The 21,931-nt window shown below is 33.0% G+C and overlaps 1 protein-coding gene across 2 annotated transcripts; it reads right to left on the bottom strand.

Moving 5' to 3' along the window:
* Nucleotides 1–1,166: 1,166 nt before the first annotated feature.
* CCDC28A (coiled-coil domain containing 28A) lies at nucleotides 1,167–21,904 on the bottom strand. Of its 2 annotated transcripts, none has more exons than XM_051997844.1 (6): nucleotides 21,448–21,904; nucleotides 19,307–19,506; nucleotides 14,497–14,660; nucleotides 12,171–12,325; nucleotides 10,752–10,774; nucleotides 1,167–1,738 (listed from the first exon to the last, which is right to left on the bottom strand). In XM_051997844.1, the coding sequence occupies exons 1-6, from the start codon at nucleotides 21,643–21,645 to the stop codon at nucleotides 1,684–1,686; spliced, it is 795 nt and encodes a 264-aa protein (XP_051853804.1). In that variant the 5' UTR covers nucleotides 21,646–21,904; the 3' UTR covers nucleotides 1,167–1,683. The 2 variants fall into 2 exon arrangements, with proteins under 2 accessions (XP_051853804.1, XP_051853805.1); XM_051997845.1 differs by lacking the exon at nucleotides 21,448–21,904 and adding an exon at nucleotides 20,372–20,486.
* Nucleotides 21,905–21,931: the final 27 nt, after the last annotated feature.

The raw sequence follows: 21,931 nt of genomic DNA, 5'->3' as shown, positions 1-21,931 counted from the left end.
GTTAAACATAAGCAATTCTTTTAAAAAACAGGGTTTTATTAATATTGACAAGGACTTTACTTTTTAGATCCAGTTCTGCTTAGCATATTGCATTTCAACTTTTAATCAAGTGGTCAAAACTATAGGGACTTGGAAGATTGATAGCCTCTTGATGGTATTGAGTGATTTTTCTTTTTTTTTTTTTTTTTTTGAGGCAATAGGGCTTAAGTAACTTGCCCAGTCACATAGTTAGTAAATGTCTGAATCCACATTTGAACTCAGGTCCTCCTAACTCCAGGGTAAATGCTCCATCCCCTAGGCCATATAGCTGCTTCAAAAGTGACTCAAGACCAGTTCTATTACTCAGAATGGTTAAAAGCAATCCACACCAAAACATTTTTACAGTTCAGGTCACAATCATTTTAAAGTATTTTTATTTATAGGGGAGGCTCTTTATTTCAAAATAACTCCCGATTGTTCTATTTACTTTTAAAATAAAAGCAACACTATTAACTAGTTGTCTTAACAATAAGCTGTTAACTCTTTGGGTTTTAGTTTCCTCACCTTAAGGGGAATAGATTAGATGGATGTTAAGAAGTCCTTTTGTGTTTAAATTTCTATATGGAGAAATTGTAAACAAAGGATATGTTAGATAAATCCAAATTGAGGTATCTGGGACTCATATCTTTTGCAAAAGACAAAACAAAAGTGAATAAAAAGGTCAGTCTCCTGAATCTGCCATTATTAGAGGAAACAGATTTTGTTTGACTTAGACTCGGGAACTTTCCAAGAAAAACATTTAATATGTTTTAGGTAAATTTTGCTTTTGGTCTTTATCACACACTATATATAATATTCTACTTTCTACCCAATTGACACAGCTAATATGAGTTGCTTTTTTTCCTTGAATGTTTTCAAAATTAATGAAAAATTAATTAGGTAATTTTAAATTGTTACTAAAAATCACACACATACAGTTTTTGGATGTATATTTGTTGTCTAATGCTATTTAGTTTCTAAGGACTCAAATGTGGCAACTTGGAGGTAAGTAAACAGCATAGTTTGTGCAAAATTTTAGAATTTTATAAACATTTTACTAAAATTCAGTCTTGCGCTAGTAGATCACACAATATATTCCTAAATGGACAAGATCTTCTAGATTCAAAGAAGAAAACATATTCAGAGAATAATTTAAAACAGTTACTTTATTAAAAATAGCAAATTCACAAATATTTATTTAACATTTTGTTATCATTGGCCACTGAAATACACACTGAGTAGTGTGCCGATTGTCTACTTGTAAACTGAAGCTAAGCTGTCACAAGCCAACTTATGAGTAAAAATTGGAACAAGACTGATGAGCTTGGGAAGGATAAATCCTTCAGTCCTGTGAACCACACTTAGCATGAAATAAATGCACTTTCAAGTCTTACCCTCAGCTTTTAGGCGATAAGGCAGTAATAAAAAGCATAGCAGCACAATCTTGCAGTCAGTCACATTTCCTGATTTGAGACTCAACATAGCCTGGCCTCCAGCTATGATGAATTACAGCAGTCAAGATTTACTAAAAGCAATGTGTGAAAACAATCAGTTGCATATGCACTTTAATTCTTTGTTGTAGAGAAAGTGAATCAACTTCTGAATTTAGCTGGATTCAGATTACTGTTTTTCTCTGAATCACAAGATAGTGAAATGCATTTTATTTTAGCTGGTGGAGGTATTTGGAACATCTTGAGCATCTGCCAAGTGAAGTTTTTGTCTGAGAAGACCAGTTAAGAAGTTTTTTGTTTTGAAAAAAAAAAATTAAGCATTAAAGAAATCTAATTAAGAGTCTATAAAAATAATAAATTTGGGGGCTGTAGAGGAGAGGTAAGTATATATTGAGAAAAACATTCTCTGGCAGGGAAGTTGGAAAGGACCTCAACAGCCATTTAGTTTAATCCATACCCATCTCTGACAAACAATCATCTAGCTACTTTTCTTTTACACCTCCAAAGAAAGAGGAACAACTACTGTCCATGGAAACCCCCTTTATTCTGGCTTGCTCTGTTAGGAAAATTTTCCTGATATTAAGTTTTTCCTAACATATTCTTTATAACTTCACTCACCACCAGTTGTTTCCAATATAGCCCAAACAAGTTTAATCTATTGTTCACATAGTAACCCTTCAAATATTTGAAGACAGCTATCACATCCTTCATAAGTCTTCTATCCTCCACGCTAAACAATTCTTTGACTCAATGTCCTTAACCATCCTGGTTATCCTTTGAATTCTCTTCATCTTATTGATACTCAAATTTGTCATTTCAACAATTTAGAAGTTCCCTCCAATTACGTGCATACTCAGCTGTCCATGCCTGCTTAATCTATGTGACTCTTGTGCATATGTTCCTATAAGTTCACCATAGGGGATCCACTTAATATATAGTTTTTCTTCCATTTCTCCTCATACTGTGAAGTGATGTGGGTTACTGGAGTTGTCCATCAATTGTCATCCTTTCCTCTTCCCATCTGATTATACTTTTTTTTTTCCTTCTCAATAAGATTTTTCCAATTACATGTAAAAATAGTTTTCAACATTGATTTGATTTTTGTAGATTTTGAGTTCCAAATTTTTTCTCGCTCCTTACTTTACCTCCCCCTAAGACAGCAAGCAATCTGATATAGATTATACATCTGACTATATATTTCTTAAATGACATAGTATAAAGTATATATGTCTCTGAAGTTCTTCATTAGGATAAGCTGTAGCCTGTTATCATATCACCGTGTATTTTTCTCTATAACCCACTATGGGTTATGAATATTGTTTTCAAAAAATTTATTTTAAACTTGAGCACAAAATAAAATAAAAAATTGCCATGTACACAGCAGAATATAAGCAAAGATTCAATATAAAGTACTAGATTTCTATAAAGGGCTAAAACTCTTGAGTTGATGCACTGAGGTCAGACAACTGAGTGCTTAAGGCTAATTACCGATTGGACAATACTCTATTAGCATATGCTTAGAAAATGGCCCTTTCCACTATTCTGTGTTGGTTCAATCTTTTGGTGTATATAGAGAATTGTGGGAAGGATTAGGGGGTAGAATAAGACAAGACAGAGTCACTTTGGCGGTAGAAGAGGAAAAAGGAGGTCGTGGAGATCCTACATCTATCCAATTCACTTCTACCCCTAAAGACCAAGAATAAAGACCAAGGATTTTTGCTTTTCCTGACTCTGGCTGATTCTAAGGTATCCAGAGTGCTAACCCGGTCTTCATAGATTTCTATTTCAAAAAAATCTATTTGATAAATGCTAGTTTTCAAAGCTGTCCAGCTTTGCTTCCTTGTAGGTTTTCTTTTGTTCTCTGCTGCACACTTTCACTCTTTACATTATTTTTCCTTCTTCCTTTCCTCTCCCTCCCCACAACTGTGTGCTATAATTGCCTACTCACACACTGATAGCTATAAACATATGTGTATATGTGTGTGTATACACACACACACAAAACACATACACACTCATACACATACATCTAAGACCATACTATGCCCATTTACCCATCCTCTATTTCTCTAGAAGTAAATTAGTATTTTCTCAACAAGTCTGTCCATGTTTTTCCAAATCCATCAGTTCATCACTTCCTAGACTACAGTAACATTTCAACACACTTACATTCTATTTGAGAGACTGTCTATGAAAGTCTTTTTTCTACTTTTCTACATCCCTTCTATTCTTGGCAGCATAGGCTTTTATTTATACAAGAAAATCCCAATTTAAAACAATCCAAATAACCCATTTTACACTTCAACAATGCTATCACCTCATATGGTTAAGGTCTGATACTACTGAATCTGCTTCCCTTTATATCTTTTCCCACTGATTTCTTCATGGTTCCTGACCTTTTGTTTTTCTAACGAACCTTGTTTTTCTTTTTTTTCCCCCCTCAGTAAGCTAATTTTTTAGTAATTCAAATTGGGATGACATTAAATAGATGTTAGATAAAAAAATTTTTTTGAATTATATTGGCTTTGCCCACACATGAACAATATTACTTCAATTATTTGGAACTATCTGTTTAAAAATGTTTTATGATTATATACATACAATTTCTGTGTCTGTTTTGGGAGGTATACTTAAGTTATTTTAAGTGATCTAAAACAGTACTGAATAATATGGCTAATACATAGTTTCCCTATTATAACTTTATCTGAAATCAGGATTACTATCCATTTTTTAATGTAATATATTAATATAATTATATCTATGCTACTCCCGTCCTTTATATGTTTGTGTGTATCTTATTTTTATAGCATTTCTTGAAAGCAACATATTGTTGAATTCAAATTTTTAATCTGCTGCCAATTTCTATTTTATGGATAAATTCATTCCATTCTCACTGTAATCTATAATTACTTGTTATATTTTTCTTATTTTTTTCTATTCTCATTCAATTTCTATTTCTTTACTCCTTTGCTTTATATCTACCCACTACCTTGTCCTATTTCTTAACCTAGCTACGCTTCCAAAAGATCCTCCCCTATTCCCGTCACCCTCATTTCTTTCTGTATTTAGAACTTTTGTACCCTTCTAAATATATAGGTTGTTCCCTTTTTAACTCACTCCAAATGAATAAGATTTTAGCACTATCTACCTTCATCTCTACTACCCTTTTCTCATTATCAGTTTTTCCTTTTATGCCTCAATTGTATGAGAATTGCTCCTTTTTATTTCTTCCTACAGTTATACATTCCAAAAAAATGTATATAATCATCCATATATGTGTGTATATATACATTTTTAAAGAATTATGCTATCATATTCAACTCAGACTAACTTTTCTTTCAAACTACCCAAATAAAAGTTACAAGTCATAAAAGAATTAATATTTTCATATATAAGTAAACAACTTGATTTTATCAAATCCCTTAAGTTGGTCCTTATTTCTTCAGGATATGTCAAAATTTCTCTTAAATTCTATTTTTGTCACAAATATCTGTAAGTCCTTCAAGTTGTTAAATGTCTATTTTTTTTCTCATTTAGGATTATACTTAACCTAGGTAAATTATCCTTAGTCACAATTCCAGATCTTTTACTCTATGAAATATAGTATTGTAAGACCTATGATCCTTCAAGTGTAGTAGCTTCTAGATTTTGTATAATCCTTATTGTAGCTCCACAATATTTAAATTTTTTGTTACTTCCAATATCTGCTCCTTAACTTGGAAGCTTTGAAACATGACTATGAAGTCCTGCCGTGGACTTACAGGAATCCATCTTCTGGGTGGAGATTATAAGTTTTTTTTTTTTTTAAATTCCATTTCTGCTTTTCTTTCTTGGTATACAATAATTTCGGGCCATGTATGATGATTTTTAGTAATATTGTATCAAGATTCTTTTATCATACTTTTCAGGCAGTCTTAACTATTCTTATATTAATTCTCCTCGATCTATTCTCCAGATGTTTTTGATTTTTCACATTCTCTTCTATTTTTCACTCGTTATTTTTTGCATTTTAAAATATTAGATTTTTATCCAATTCTAGTTTTCAAGGAATTATTTTCTTAAGTTTTTGGTTTTCTGTTTCAAGTTGGTTTTCTTTTTATAATTTTCTTGGATTGCTCATATATTTTTTTTTTTTTTCCATTTTCCATTTGATCTCTTATGTAATTTTTAAAGTCCTTTTTAAGTTCTTCCAAGAATTTTTTTTTGTGCTTGGGACATTTCTCATTGGAAAAAAGTGCCTTTTTTCGGATCTTTTCTATTCCCATGTGCAACTATTTAGTTTTGGGTTTTTTCTTTGTTTGCTCATCTTTTATTTTTAGCAACTAGATCAAGTTCTAGTTCTGATGTTTGGGAGATCATGCCCCCACCGCAGGACCTTCTTGCTACTATTTTCTGAGATCTGTTCCAGGCCTCCCCTCTCCACTCTTACATTCATTATGGCTAGATGCCCTGGTTTCACAGTCCAGCAAATGATCCCTTACTTTCTGTGGTAGTCTGGTGGCTACAAACTATAGCTATCCTCTCCTTACTGGAGCCAAAATCAGGGATTCTGCTCACCTGTAAATGCCCATAGCCAGTCAAGTCTCACCTCTCTGTTACTGCATTCACCAGCTATGTGCTAGTTCCTTCATCCTACAGTGGCAGCCAAGACCAGGATGTGTCTCTTTCAGCACAGCTATTCTTGGCATCTTTCAAAGGTCCTTCAATGTTCTCTATTCAGAAATCAGAAGAAAATTCTATGACTGAGGCTATGGCCAAACCCCATCTGCTTCCAGGGCTTGTTTGTTGATTTTGAATTGGTCTCTAAGTATTTGCAAGTCACTGATTGAACCTTTGCCCCTAAAGGTCAGATTGCTTCTAGGGTCTTCTTTGGTTGGCTTATGAGAACTCTGACTTATTTTTTTTTCCTACTGTCCTATATTCTCTTTGGGTCAATGTTCTATTTTTTTCACTGGAGAAAATTTAGAGAGCATAAAGTTTTCTGATCTATCTGCCACCTCGTAAAATCCTCTTGGGATATTAATTTTTAATTCTTCAGAGACCATTGCATTCTATCTCACTGCCATGCAGTAACACTGCATTAGCATGGCATTAAAAAGGTAGGCTTTGGTTAGTGAGAACAGAGATCATTACAGGAACTCTGAAATGTCTCAAAAGCAAACCAATAATACTTTCTTCTTCCTATCAACTTTGAGCCCAACTTATTGTTTGTACTAGATGCTGATGTTGTTCATCCAAATGTATATGATAATTTGAGAAGAGACATTCTTCATCTACTTGGTCTTTGTGGGTGGAAGTTTAGGTTTTCAAGTTGTTATCTCGTCTAGGAGGCTCTATAATGTTGCAGGTTTGATGTAAACAATTCATCATCTAACAACAGGAACGTCTATAGAATTTCACCATCTATAGAGACCCTGTTCAACTTGGCTCTTGAGCTGGATTTCCTTCATCACACTGACATTTTTGAATATGTATTTTCCTATTTTATACCTCCCCTGATAGTTATGAATAAATAGAAATTGAAGGTTTCTTCTGTTATTATAGTTTACTTTATTAGAAAAGACCTTATTTAAGGTATAATTTTTATCCTTTCCTTTAAAAAATTATTTTTTAAAGATTTCCCAATTATATGTAATTTTTTTTTTAACTTTCATGGGTAAATTTTGATTTCCAAATTTTCTCCTCTTTCTGCCCTTCCTCCACCTCCAAAGGAAGCAATATATTGATTAGCATCATTTTTCTTTATCAAATCAAATGCTTTTTCATAATCTAACAATAAGCATGGGAAGATCTTATATTATTTATATCTTTCAATTTTGGAATGGTATATATATAGCTCATTGTTGCTTGTGAATGCTTGTTCCCTACAATACCTTATTACAAACATACTTGATTAATATAGAAATGGAACTTCAAAGGGTTGGGTTTTTTGTTTTAATAAATGGCAGAATGGCCATATGGGCTGGTGGTAGTTAATATTGTCACCTTTTTGGGATATTAATAAAGGCCAAGATTTTCCTATGCCTTTGGTATATTCTCTTCCTTCAGATAGATACTTTTTATATTGATCCCTTAAAACCCTCATAACTTTGTGATATTCAGGACATATCTCCTCTGCATATACATGGTATAATTTGTCTGCTTTTTCCATCTTTGTTCTCTTTAATGCTATTTTTAACCTCCTGATAAGCACAACTGGGACTCTGATATTACAGTATAAGTGTAATGGTTCCACTGTCCTTGGGGGAGGGGGAGTAAAGACAGTTTTTTTACTGTAATCTTTTTCCATTTGTTTGCAGTCCTTTTCTTTTCATCCTTTAATGCCCTTGATATGACTTTTCTTAATTATGTCTTACTAAGCTTAAAGTGGTTTACTCTAATCTTAATTTTCTCTGCTTTATGAGACCATATTACCCATAATTTTTCATCTGCTTTATTCATAAGAATTTTTAAATGAATCTGTAAGTTACTTTCCTGTTGTCTTTGGTTACTCTCTCTCTTCACTTGGCAAGTAGGTCAAATGTTTACTGACTAAAGTGTTTTATGGGTTCTTTTCATCTTTTGTGGCAATAGATTTAGATTAAACTTCTGTACAGAATTATTAAAACCAGTTAATGTTATTTCTGCTGTCCATTTGCCATCTTTTAAATATGTAAATTATTTACCTAAATAATTAAGGGTTTAGTTGTCTTAATACAAACATTTTTCTCATTTTCTTTTTCTTGCTTCTGACCTTTGCTCAGACAAGTTGATGGTATAATTATACACAGAGAATTGATTCAGGGACACCTCCTATATCAACAGCTTACTCTTTTCCTGTCTGTTAAAATATTGTCTTTTCTTCTTCCTCTTTTTTTTTTGCTTATGAGTCTTTGGTCTCTCACATTCTTTCCTATATATTTCTTGCTACACTTACCTACCCCTGCCCCCCACACCTTTGAACCAGAGCACATACAAATTTAGAGTTCTTTAAAAATTTTTCCACCTCTTCATCCTCATTAACCAACACTAGCAACATAAGCTTCAATTATTTTTGACTTCTCACAATATCCTTCATAAACTGTGGCACTCAGAATTCAATGCAATATTCCAGATGTGGTCCTGGAGCACCTTATTATTGGAAGTTATGCTTCTCAATGCATCCCAAGATCACATAATTTTTGGTTACTGTATTATGCAGAACTTCTCTATGCTAAAATATACCAAACCCTATCCTTCAGGGCTCAGCACCTAATAGTTGCTCAACAACAGATTTCACTTTTCTAGGGGCCACTTAAAAAGTATAAGACATAGCTTTTGCCATTAGGAACTTGAAGTTGTTATATGGAGACACATGTAACACATGAAACAATGGGAAATGATACAAAACAGAATATAATTAGAATCTAGACTATGTGACTTTGACTAAGTTCTACATGTAAAAAAGGTAAAGAATCGAATTTTGAAGGATGAGAAGAATTAGGCAGGCAGAGTTTAAAAAATAGAACATGATAAGCAGAAGGCATAATAAAAGCAAAGGAAAAAGAAGTAAAAATAATTATGTGAGTTTGGAGTGAATGAGCAGACCAGACTTCCTAAAATAAGAGTTGGGGCAGCTAGGTAGCAAAGTGGAAAGAACACTGGCTCTAGGGTCAAGAGGACATGAGTTCAAATCCAACCAAAGACATTTACTAACTCTGTGACCCTGAGCCAGTCACCAAACCCCAAAATTGCCTCCCCACCCATCCTCAAATAAAATAAATAATTTGTAATAGATGACAGTAGGAAATAATAATGAATGTTGGTAAAAACAAAATACAAAGAGTCTTTACTTTAGTAGTCAAACAATTTAACAGAATCCCTAGGGAGAGGATAGTGTTGGAAGGGACATGAGAGGCAATTTATTCCCAACTTCCTCATTTTATAGAGGAGGAAAGTAAGAGGTTGAAAGTTGCCCAAGATCATATAGGTTGTTAATAGAGCTGAGATTTTAACCCATATCTTCTGACTTTAAATCCAGAATACTTTTTTCTATACCATGCTGTCTTCCACAAAGGAGTTTAGATCTGATGAAGTAAAAAATAACTTATTGAGCAGGAAGATATATAAATATTTTGAGGGAAGAAATGAAAGGACTTGGCGATTGATAGAATCTGACTGACCAGGAGAAGAGATAATATTACTCATAGAGAAAGGGAAGCTAGGAAAAACCAGTTTTTCAAAGGAAAGAATGAGTTTCCTATTATACATGTTGAATTTAAAATGACAAGACATCCCAATGGAATATCCAGTAAATGACAATTCAAATAAAAAGATAGAACTGAAGATAAAAATTTGGTAATCATCAACACTAGAAAAAATAGTTGATGCCCTAAAGGAAACTATCTCTGAAGGAAAGAGGATGTAGAGAAAGGAGAAACAAGTATTAAGCCTTGAAGGAACACTTCCTAGTCCTCCTTCATTGTATGAATTTTTTTCATATGACAGTACAGCCAGGATTGATTTCCATCTTCTCTAGTTCATTTTGCACATATCTGTACCAAGTGTTGTCCAATTCTCTAAGTGATTAATATAATTTGGCACTTTATCAGTATATGTAAGGTTGTAATCTATAACAGTCCTATTCACTAATTGTTTCATGGTTTAATGATTTGTCTCTCTGGGGGAAAAAAAAAGAGGGATGTTTTATAGGACCTAAAGAGTATTTAAAACACTAACAAAGCTTTTCACATAAGGCACATTCAATAAATAATTGCTGACTGAAAAGTTCAATACAAATAAAAATTTTGTAAATCAAACCACAAAATACTTTAAATGCACTAATGAGAAATTATTCCAAGATGAATATTCAACTTAAAAAAGTAAATGCTTTGTGATTAACAAAACAGATATCATTATCCAGTACATAATCCCATAGGGAAAACCTATGTCTTAATGATTTATAAAACTAATTTTATGAATTTAAAAGATGTTCTTAAATTCTATGCATGCCATTGTACCCCATGTAAATCCTATTTTGCTTTGCCTCAAAATGAATAATTTTCCCTGGGATTTGCTGTCTGCATGAAAATAATTTTCCTCATGACAAAATACAAAAAATTATAGAATTAACACACAGAAATGACCAAGATAGTGTGTTTGGAGGCCTAAGGTGCAAAGGGAATAAGCCCCATAAATAATAGCTGATTTTTACTACTCTTTAGTAGTTTCTGAGCAGCACCCTTAGCTAACAACTTCTCTGGAACTAATCTCCAAGAATTCTGTGCAGTAGAACATTCCCTGTAGATATTTAGCAAAGGATACATGGAAGAATTCAGTTCTTCTAACTGTAACAAATGAGAAAAATATTTTATTTTTCATAAGAAAAAAAAGCAGACAAAATTCTATTAATAAATACAACTTTGAGGCAGCTAGGTGGCGCAGTGTGTAGAGCACCAGCCCTGGTAAGGAGGACCAGAGTTCAAATGTGATCTCAGACACTTTACACTTCTTAGCTGTGTGACCCTGAGCAAATCACTTAACTCCAATTGTCTCAGCAAATAAATAAATAGCAGATAAATAAATAAAGCTTTCCACAGAACAGACACTTAAAAAAAAAAAAAAAAAAAAAGCAAAGATAGCTATTTATAAATAGGAAAGAGAAGGTACTTAATCTATTACCTTACCTTAGTGGTAATCTATTACCACTGAAAAAATTCAGTGTGTATGTGTTTGTGTGTGTATACATTTACCTATAGGTATATAAACTTCTCAGGAAAAAAAGTTCAGTGTATATATGTATGTAGGAGCTATGCATATATGCATAGATATGCATATACACATATACTTATAGGCATATAAACACAACACATATATACACATATATTTATTTTATCTTAAGGGAGTGGGAACTTAAGGAAAAAGTAGTTTTTATATTTATTAATTTTTAAAAGTCTACTATATATTATTTCACTGATATAAGGAATATTTAGTGAGGAACTACCTTATTCATAGCCAATGGGCTTCCATTCTTAAGGAGTTGCCAAGGATAGTGGCAGGTTAAGTAACTTGCCCAAAGTATGTGGCAGAGGCCTTCTTGACACCAAGAGATCAGCAGCTCTCTATTAATCCATGCTGATTAATTAGTTAAAACTTTAAAAAGATAAGCTGGAATGACATTAAAAATGAGAACTTTCACACCATTCTAAAAATTATTTGTAACTGATCAAAGTAAAAAAATCAAAAGAAATATTTTTGCCCCATGAAAAATTTATAGCAGATTATCTGCATAATTTATTTGTTATGGCTAACTGCAAGAGATGTACATATTACACTAACTAAAATAATATCACAGACTTGGAAACAAGTGCAAACATTTAATAACTATCTTGCTTGAATGAAAATTAAATGATATAGATATTCTATCATTCATCTAGGATTATTACTTTTGATTGGGAATTAATATTGCTGAGTATTAAGAATGTATTAAATAAATGTATTAAACTATTTTAGCATAATAATCCTTTAAATTTATATTTAAAAAATCCAAAGCAATTTTTAAAAACAGCATGATAAAATGAATCAGATATGGGAAATATCTTTTAATAAAATGACTTCTACATCTGTTTTAATGGAATCTGTAGAGAAACATATCCAGCTGCTAGTATCCATATCTACATTCAAACATAATAGCTTATTTTCTAACAATCTTTTTTAAAAAATCTTTTTTTAAATTGTACTCACATCTGACAGAAGTCTATCCAAATTAGCATCACTGGCTATTTTTCTCTTATCCTCAGGAAGTTCCTCTAATTCCCCATAGAGCTCCAAATTCAGTCGAGCTAACTTCTCCTGCATTCCTCGAACATGTTCCATCTGTTCTATGGAACATTCATTTCCTAGTGGAAGGTGGGGAGGAAAGAGAGAAGGAGAAAAGGGGGAAAAACAAAAGTATGCATAGCTTTAATTAGGTTACAATGGAGTATGAATAAAATTCAAAGTTAGCAAGCTTAAATGAGAATTCCAAAATTAATTCAACTTCCTTTTTCTTAAGCTTAACAAGATGTTTTATTACTGTCTACATAGTAACTTTTAATTACATTCAAATTTCTTATAATAATAACAGGACAATGGCTGAAACAACGACTAGTATTTTTGAAATCAAGCAAAAGCAGCTAGATCATAAAGAATTTTCTAAAAAAACAGAAAATATAAATTTACAACAATAATCTTAAAGTAATATTTTTACCTATTTTATTTTAGTGCAGTTTTAAAACTGCCTTTTAAATTAGGTTTAAGTGTGATGGTTTACATAAAATTAAGGTTCAAAAGAACTCAAGTCAATCATTTTATCATTCAAGTATGTAATGTTGAGAAAGCAAAAATAATTTATAATTTTGATTATAACAGAAAAGAAGCAAAACAAAATACTAACATGGCATTTATAAATGCTGGTAGCAACTTGAGAGTAATTGCATTAAAATCTTGTTAACTTGATCTGGGGAAGACCAGTTTAAAATAATGAAAAATGTTTATTATAAACATTAAATAAATGTTATATTACTTTCAGGTACAAGCAGCAAAATAATTTACACTTTCAATTAAAATGTTTCTAAGTGACAGTACTGTTGAATCTAATTATTCAGCAAGATTTCTTTGACCATTTCTATTAAGTTTGGCTAAAAATGCTTCTCTGCAATCCTCCTGCATCACAAATTTAATTTTTAAAAGATATTCCACATATAGTACCAAGGTAAACTACACATTAGCTAAACTGAAATAAAAAATGAAGAGATTCTGAATTTAAAAGAAAGTTAGTGTTTACTCTTGCTAGGTAAATACCTACAAAATAACAAAGCAATTCAAGAAGGAACAGTCACATCATATTAGCAATTTTTCTGGATAATAAGCTCCTTAAATATAATTAAATTTTCTTAATATAAATTTTGATTGTTGCTGATGTTTTTGCACTTGGAAAATACCACAATATCACAAATTCAAGTGGATTTTTTTAGGCCATTCAAATTTATTAAGATATTTCATTCAGTGAATAACAGTAAAATAATTGTGTTCTCCCAAGAAGGATAAAATAATGGAGAACATAGGAAAGAAATAGGAAAACTTTGCAAGTTGTCAAAATTGAACATTTTCATAAAATGTATTATAGACTCCAGTTTATTTTCTTAAAAAAAAGCTAAACAAGAACCTAGCAGCTCATGTGTGTTTAAAAGACTGGATTCACAGGAAGTCAATAAACCTGTGTTTAGAAGGAAGGAGGAAAATAATCTTGAGAATTCCTAACAGGAAACACTAATATAGGTTGAATTTTTCAAGACTAATCCTCAATTTTAACTTTCTCAACAACACTTATTTGGTAACAGTAATTCAATTTAAAGATTTAGGTACATCCTTTATTTATTTATTTATTTTTTACTTCAACAATTTTATTGAAATTTTATGAGTTAAATTTTGATTTATGTTTTTACATTCTATTAAGTAGATACATACAGAATGATAACCACTAAAGTACACAAAGATCCTAAAAATTAGGAAACAAAGATGACTTAGAAACCTTAAAAAAAACCTCATCACTGATGATAAGTGAAGTGAGTAGAACCAAAAGAACATTTTACATAGCAAAACAAGATTATATGATGATCAACTGTGATGGACTTGGCTCTTTTCAAACAATGAGGTGATTCAAAGCAATTCCAATAGACTTGGGATGGAAAGAGCCATCTGCATTCAGAGAGAGAACTATGGAGACTAAATGTGGATAAAAGCATAGTATTTTCACATTTGTTGTTGTTATTGTTTGCTTTTTTTTTTCTTGTATTTCTTTTCCCCTTTGATCTGATTTTTCTTATAAAGCATGACAAATGTGGAAATATGTTCAGAAGAACTGCACATGTTTAACCTATATTGGATTACTTCTAGAGGAAGAAGGGAGAAAAATCTGAAACCTAAGGTTTTGCAAGGTGAATGTTGAAAACTATCTTTGCCTGTATTTTGAAAAATAAAAAGCTATTATTATTAATTTTTTTAAAAAGAAAGAAAAATCCATGGTTACCAAATGCTTGAAGTTTTCCAGAATGGAAATCATTCAAAAGACTCAGGAGGCCCCTCTCCATCTCTTGAACATCTGAGACATCAGTAAGAAAAGAGTGCTGAATTGGAGCTGCCTGGGCACCTTTGCCTTCTCCTCCCTGAGGTCTTGCCTTTTCTTTCATGCCTCTGGAGAGATTAAATGTAAAACTTTTGTTTTCAGAATCATTATTGATAGGCAATAAATTAAAACCAATCTTACAATGCATTATGCAATAATTGGCAAATTTAATGGGATGTCCCTAACAATTAGAATAAGGAAAAGGCCAACCAAAATCCCTAATAACCACAGCAAAGACAAGTAACAACATGTTAACATGTTAAATTGTTGTTAACAAGTAACAAGTAACCACAAGTAATGATAGCCTTAAAACTTATATAAAATGATAACAGGTCATATAGCATAGGAAAACTACATTTATTAATTTTATTATTTAGGCAGCTATATGGCACAGTAGATATTGCATTAGGCCTGGGATCAGAAAGATCTAAGTTCAAATTCTGCCTCAGATATCTGTGTGACCCTGGGTTGCTCTTTTTGCCTCAGTTTTTCATCTGAAAAACAGGAATAACAATAATATCCAATTCACATGGATACTGTGAGGATCAAAAGAGATAATTCTAAAGTGCTGAAACACAGTACTTGGCACATAATAAATACCATATAAATATTAACTCTTATTATTTAAATAATATTTCAGTAAGAAACATAAGGAAGATGTTCCATATAAAGTCTAAAAAAAGAAGATTTTCCTATTGAAAGTCAGGATTTTCTAAATTACTTATTTGCAAATGATATTGTACTGATTACATCAAATCCTGAAATGTGATAAAAGATTCCACAGGGAAACCAACTACATAAGAAAAATTTAGCCTCAACAACTACACTTGGGGTAAATAAAGTTTATCAATCACTGTTAATTACTATGAGCTTTTAAGGATATGATCTCTCTTACTTTTTCTCCTATTTCTATTCTCTGGTTCTGTAGATGAATTATCATCTATCTCCTGAACCCCAAGTGTAAGTATACCTCAAAGACTCTGTCCTAGAACCTACTCTTTTCTTTCTATCTTTTATGGATTCCATTATAACTTCCAAATCCATAAATATAACACTAATCTCTTTCAAACTCCAGTCCTGGAGTCAGGTGGATGTTCCAGTAGCATCTCAAACTCAACTTGCTACAAATATAAAACTCACTTATGGGGATTCCCTCCATTTTCCTCATCATAACCTACCCCTGGGGATACCCTACCTTCCTTAGCCCTCTTCTCTACCTATCTTCCACAGAGTCACAATTAATGAGAATAATCAATCCCATGAAATGGGATCTCATGTATTCATGCTCATTTCAAATTCACTTGAATTTATAATTACGTAAGATAGGTGACTGGTTTCAGTCCAGTGGAAATAAGCTTATTTGGAAAAATGACCAATCACAGGATTCATTATTTGTGTTAATTAGGACCCAGTTGCATCTATCTAAATTTCTATTGAAAATTTCTATGAAAAGGTAAAACCTGCCCCTTTTTGTTAGGGGCTGACTGTGTAGCACCCCTGGAAGGACATAAGACTTGGAGCAAATTGAGGGTCACATATCCTTCCAAGGGAACTGCACAGTCAGCCCCTCACACCTTTTAAACTTTATCTTGTTTTTTTAAATTGTGCATCATATCTTAAGTATTACAATGAAATTTCTTTTTCTTAAGGTATTAGCAACATACATGTGAATGCCCATTAAATTCTCTAAACTGTTGGTCGTAAACTAAATGCATAAACTCTTCATTGCCTATATATAGGTATATACATATACAATGTATACACATTGTACATATATACTTCATACAATGTATTATATATAAGTATGTATTACGTACAATGTGTATACATGTACTTGTATATATACACATATATACACAAATACATATAAGTCCATTGATAAAGTACTAGCCCTAGCAGTCACAACTTTAGCGCACTAGATTCTCCCTTCCCCCACATAATATTAAGATATCTCCTTATACCTTAATCAATTGATAAGCATATACTAAACTCTTATTATAGTCCAAACATTGTCTTAGGAACTGAAAATACAAATACATATCAAAAAATCTTTACTCATAAGGAGCTTACATCCTACAGAGAAAACAGGTACATGTTGAAGTACATACAGAATAAGGAGACTAAAATATAATGTAATTAAATACCAGGTAATTTGAGGGAATAGGAACTAGCAACTGAAAGGATGACAAGAAACTTTACTATGTAAAAAGATGCTTTAATTGTACCTTAAGGAAAAAGAGGGATTCTGTGAGGTGAAGATGAGAAGAGAACAGATTTAAGAAATGAGTGGCAGACTATGAAAAGGCAAGAGATGGGAAACGGAAGGAAATGGGATATCCTACAGGAGGAATAGAGAGCATAGAGAAACCAATTGAACTATATCACAGAGTGTGGAAGTGTACAATGAGGTTGGAAAGATATGTTGAGGAAAAGTTGGGAAAGCATTTAAAAGCAAAACAGAGGAGTTTATATTTGATTCTATAGGCAAAAGAAGTCAGTGGAGTTAATTGAGATGGGAAAGGACAAAGTTAGATCTGCAAATAAGGAAAATCATTTTGGCAGTAGTGTGAAGAATGAAATGAAGTGGGGAGTTCTTGAGAGAGTGAGACCAATAATTTAGATAAGAGAGTGACTAGAGAGAAGTGCCTAGATGTATAGATGTCGTGTAGAAAGGCAAGGTTCAGCAAATGATTGTACATATGAGTTGAGTCAAGGATTGGGCTAAAGTTACAAACCTGGAAGAATGGGAAAAGTGGTAATGTTTTTGACAAGAATAGGGAATTCTGAAAGAAGAATAAAGTGAAGACAATGAGTTTTATTTTGAACATGTTCAATCAAAAATATATCTAGGATATACAGTATAAAATGTCCAATAGGCAACAAGTAATTGTTAAAGCTCAGGGGAGAGACTGAGTCAGCTATAGAAGTCTTGGAGTTATTGTTATAGGAATGACAATTAAACTCAGAAATTTTCATAGGAAGCCAGTGCTGAAAAATTTGCATTATCCTTCAGTCTAAGTCTTCAAGCAAAGGCTGGATGATGATCTGTTAGGAAAGCCAGAGATAGTATTCTTTTTTAGGTATGGATTGTACTTATTTGGCCAATGAATTCCCTTATAACTCAAGAAATTCTGCAATATATACATATATATATATAAATTGTTCTTTATTAGTTTCAAATTTGGAGAGGGATTAATTTCTAAGCCCTAATCATTATATCAAGTTAATCTCCAGCCTAAGTTCTTATATCCATCAAAGACAACTTCCTTACAGTAACTTGTATACAACATGCTATATTCTTGCTTCTATGCTTTTGTACTTTTTTCCCCAATAATCTAAATGCTTCACACTTCCCTTTCTAGTAGAATTCTAGTTCTTCAATATTAAATCGATCGCATCACTTTTTGACTAAAAGTAAAACCTCATCTCTAATGTATTCAATCTATGCTATAATAATGACTAATATTTATATAAATGTTGTAAGGTACAAATTTTATCTCATTTGACCCTTACAACAGCCCTATAAGATAAAAGCAATCATTATCCCCAATTTATAGATGAGCAAATGAAAACTCAGAAGAGTTCAAAGACTTGTTCAGGATTACACAACTAGTTCATAAATAGGTTAGTTAAATCTTCTGAACTCCAAGTACAGCACTCTATCTGCTACAGCATTTACTCTCAACACTAATAGCATTTACATATTGCTTTAACATTTGCAAAGTGCTTTAAAAATATTATCTAAGTTTATTTTCATAATAACCATAGGAGGAGGCAGGTGCTATTATTATCCCATTTTACACTTGTTGAAACTGAAACAGAAGTTAAGTGATTTGTTCAAAGGCATTTAACTAGTTCAGTGTCAAGGTCAAATTTGAACTGAGATTTTCCTGATTCCTGGTCCAACATTCTATCTACTCAGTTATCAGCTATCTCAACAGATTGCACTTGATTTTCTTCTTTATAAGCAGTTTTATGTCTTTATCAAAATTATTTTATTTCCCCACATTGCATAAAAGTCTATGCACAAATAAAGCAACAATGTCTTCTACACACACACACACACACACACACACACACACTCTCTTGAGGCAGAGCTGCAGACAAAAACTTTTCCCCAAGAAACCTTTCCCAAGAAAAATTTCAATAAAATAATTTGAATACATCGTTTAGTATTAAAAAAAAAAAAAAACTGTGATAAAAAAAGATGTTATCTTGCTACCAAGGTATTTAACATAGTAAGAAGAAAACTACCAAGGTATTTAATATAGTAAGAAGAAAACTTTCTTCTGGGTTTAAAATATATTTCAATTCATTTTTCAAATCCATCCCACTTTCCTTTAAAAACTACCAAAGCAAACACATTCCTTTACATTTGCCTTTTTCAAGTACTTGGGTCACCTTATCAGCTCCAGTCAAGATTTTTTTTTTTTTGAACTCTCAAATCATGATTTTTGTTCCTCAATCAAAATTTTTCTTCTTGTTCAGATAATATCTCCATACTGTCATCTTCACAAAAGAACTCTTACTCACTTTCATTAAACAACCACCTGACAGAATCATTCACTCTGCCATACAAACCAGGCCACAAGATGAATTACTTAGCAAACAAATAAAAATACTGCCAAGAGGAAAAATTTAGGGTGTAATATGGAATATTTGATATTACTTTAAATAACATTTTCCTTCAACAGTTAAAAAAATGAAGGCTCACCTTTTTAACTTTGGTCTCTGTGAAGTTGACTGTGATGTAGAATTTGAAAACCCTGTGCTTTTACTAACTGGCATAGAGTTTTTCTTGGAATTAACAAGCTGAGTAGAATGGGAACTAAAGGATTTAGGACTCCTCCTTTTTATTTTCCTTTCTTCCATAGTTTTATGTTCCTTGGTGCACCAAGACCAATTTTTTAAGATCTGAATGAAGAAAACACAGCTATTATTATAATTATTTTATATATATATATACATATATATCATATGACATATAATATATAACATCCAGCAGATTTTGTTTTTTAAAATATTATTTTGTTAAATATTTTCCAATTACATAAAATTTTTTTAACATTAAAAAAAATTTTTTTTTCGAATTCTAAATTCTCTCTTCCTCCAACTTCTTGAGAAGGCAATATGATATTGATTATACATATGAAGTCAGGCAAAACATTATTTCCATGATCAGCCATCCACAAAACATTTATTGAGTGTGCAAAAAAAGGTGATAAGGACAAGAGAACTATAAATATAAATAAGACAGTTCCTGCCTGCAAAAGTTTTATAATTTAACTATCAATATTTTCAAGATAGTCTAATATTCAAGTGGGAAAAAAGTTCCATAGAAGAACATTTCACATTCTATAAAAAGAACTTAAGTAGGGATATGGTCTTTCTTTTCTCACATCAAAATTTGTTTGAACAAAGTAAGTCAATCATTCAAAAACATTTGTCAAGCATTTATTATGTAGTCTGCAGAGTACTTCATATCCTCACGTTATCTGCTTTAGCAGGGAGCCAGAATCCCTAAGCAAAATAAATTATATCCGTGTGGAATTTGAGCAGGTCAGAAAGGTAATAATCAGCCCAAGAAACTTTCAATAATTGAAATCATGCTACATATATGGCTCTCTATATGTAAGGATGTCTTAACTACATGGGGGAAAAAAAAAAACTCGTTTCTAAAGAAAATACTACATAAAGAATTTCACCCTCCCCCAAATTTAAAGAAATGTATGATATATGGCTATAAATTATAAAGTATATCAGGTATGAAATCTCCTACCTTTTTCAGTTACCACTACAAATCTCAACAAATACAAAATATTTTTCATACTTATCTGCATACGTTAGATTTTATTACAGTCTAAGTCTACAGTAAACCTTACTAAAGTCATTTTTTTCCTTGGGTAACATTTTAAAACCATATAATCTGAAAAACGTATTGTTGTCTGGTTTGAGCATGTCTCTAAGTGGGCTTATTATTTTGTAAGCAGACTATGATCATTCAGGAAGAAGCAAAACCAGAGCTGCCACACCTAAAAGTTATTTAACAATTAGGCTGGGCTCACTATTATTCAGATTAAAATCCACCAACACAGGCATTTATGTAATTCTTCTCAGCGTGAATTAACTCAAACCACAAATCAGCTGGAGTTACTGCTACTCCATAGAAAAATAAGTTTTTATTTCGGAAGGATCAAATATGAAAGCCCTAATCCTCTGAGAATGAATCTGCTTAAACAAAAATGCTGCAGTTCCTGGAGGGCAACCTCCCTTTTCGCCAGTGTTACATAAAAGGTTACTTTCAAGTGATTTCCTTTTAGCCAGCATATATCAAAAATTAAATGCAAGGATGATTCAATAATTTGCCTACAACTCTTAGTTCCCAGAAGAGTCCAGGATATGTACACATTCCAAATATGTATTCAGAGATATACAGTGGAGGGAGCACTAGAACAAAAATTCTTATTCTTTTGTCCTTAATTTACGGCGTAACCCTAATTTCTAAGCCTATTTTATCTTTCCATGCCCCCGTCTTTCATCTATAAAATGAGGAAGTTGTACTGGAAGATTCCTTTTGTGTATAAGTCTCCTTCGCGTTCAGCGACAAACCACCCAAGAGCAACAAAAACAAAAACAAAAACCGGGGAGGAAAAGCCAGAGCAAAGGTCCTCTCCAGCCCCAAACCCTACGAGGGAAGAAGGAAGACAGATGCCGCCAGAGTCTCCCACGCCACTCAGCCCCACTTCTCCTGGACAGCGCCCGGAAAGAGCGGAGCGTGGGATTTCGGCAAGTGTGCGCAGGCCTGGCTTGGGGAAGGCCGCGGTGGGACGGGCTAAAAAACTCTCCAGTCCCTACCTGTGGCGAGAAGAGCTGGGAGCGATAACCCGGCTCTGCCCGCACCGCGGCCGCAGTCACATCGCAGCTGGGACGCCTTCTCAGACCCTTTTGTTTACGGAAGTGACGAGAGAGGATGGCGCCCCGGCAAGCCAGACAAGAGCCCCGCCCCTTTCCGCCGGCTAAGGTGGGCCCCTGCCTCCGTCCTTTCTCGCGCATCGTTTTGGGGTTTCCTGCCCTTCCTTCTCTTCTCAGTGGCTCTCACTCAAGTAGGGGCAGAAAGGAAGAACTTTAAGCGGACGTTGTCATTTAGAGGTAGGGGAATAAGGAGAAGGAGTGAGGAGGTACGGAGCTGCAGCCCTCCCCCTGTACTAGGGTCTGCGATGTGAGAGGTGTTGTCATGGGATATGTAGTCCACATGCCGAACTCCCTCCCCCGCTCTCTTGCGTAGTGGACCACACCGTACAACTTGTCCACTACATTTCCCAGCATGCTCTGCCACTAG

This window comes from Antechinus flavipes, chromosome 4 (assembly GCF_016432865.1).
Source record: "Antechinus flavipes isolate AdamAnt ecotype Samford, QLD, Australia chromosome 4, AdamAnt_v2, whole genome shotgun sequence".
In the NCBI taxonomy this organism is placed as follows: domain Eukaryota; kingdom Metazoa; phylum Chordata; class Mammalia; order Dasyuromorphia; family Dasyuridae; genus Antechinus; species Antechinus flavipes.
This window is presented reverse-complemented; position numbering and strand designations above follow the sequence as displayed.

What these genes read in the sequence shown, in the direction of transcription:
- CCDC28A (XM_051997844.1), bottom strand. Translation starts at nt 21,645, where the DNA reads ATGCGCGAGAAAGGACGGAGGCAGGGGCCCACCTTAGCCGGCGGAAAG. An exon ending in CAGAGACCAAAGTTAAAAAG is followed by an intron (nt 14,661 to 19,306) that starts GTGAGCCTTCAT and finishes TAATCTCTCCAG; the next exon opens with AGGCATGAAAGAAAAGGCAA. An exon ending in TGGAAAACTTCAAGCATTTG is followed by an intron (nt 12,326 to 14,496) that starts GTAACCATGGAT and finishes ACCTTCCACTAG; the next exon opens with GAAATGAATGTTCCATAGAA.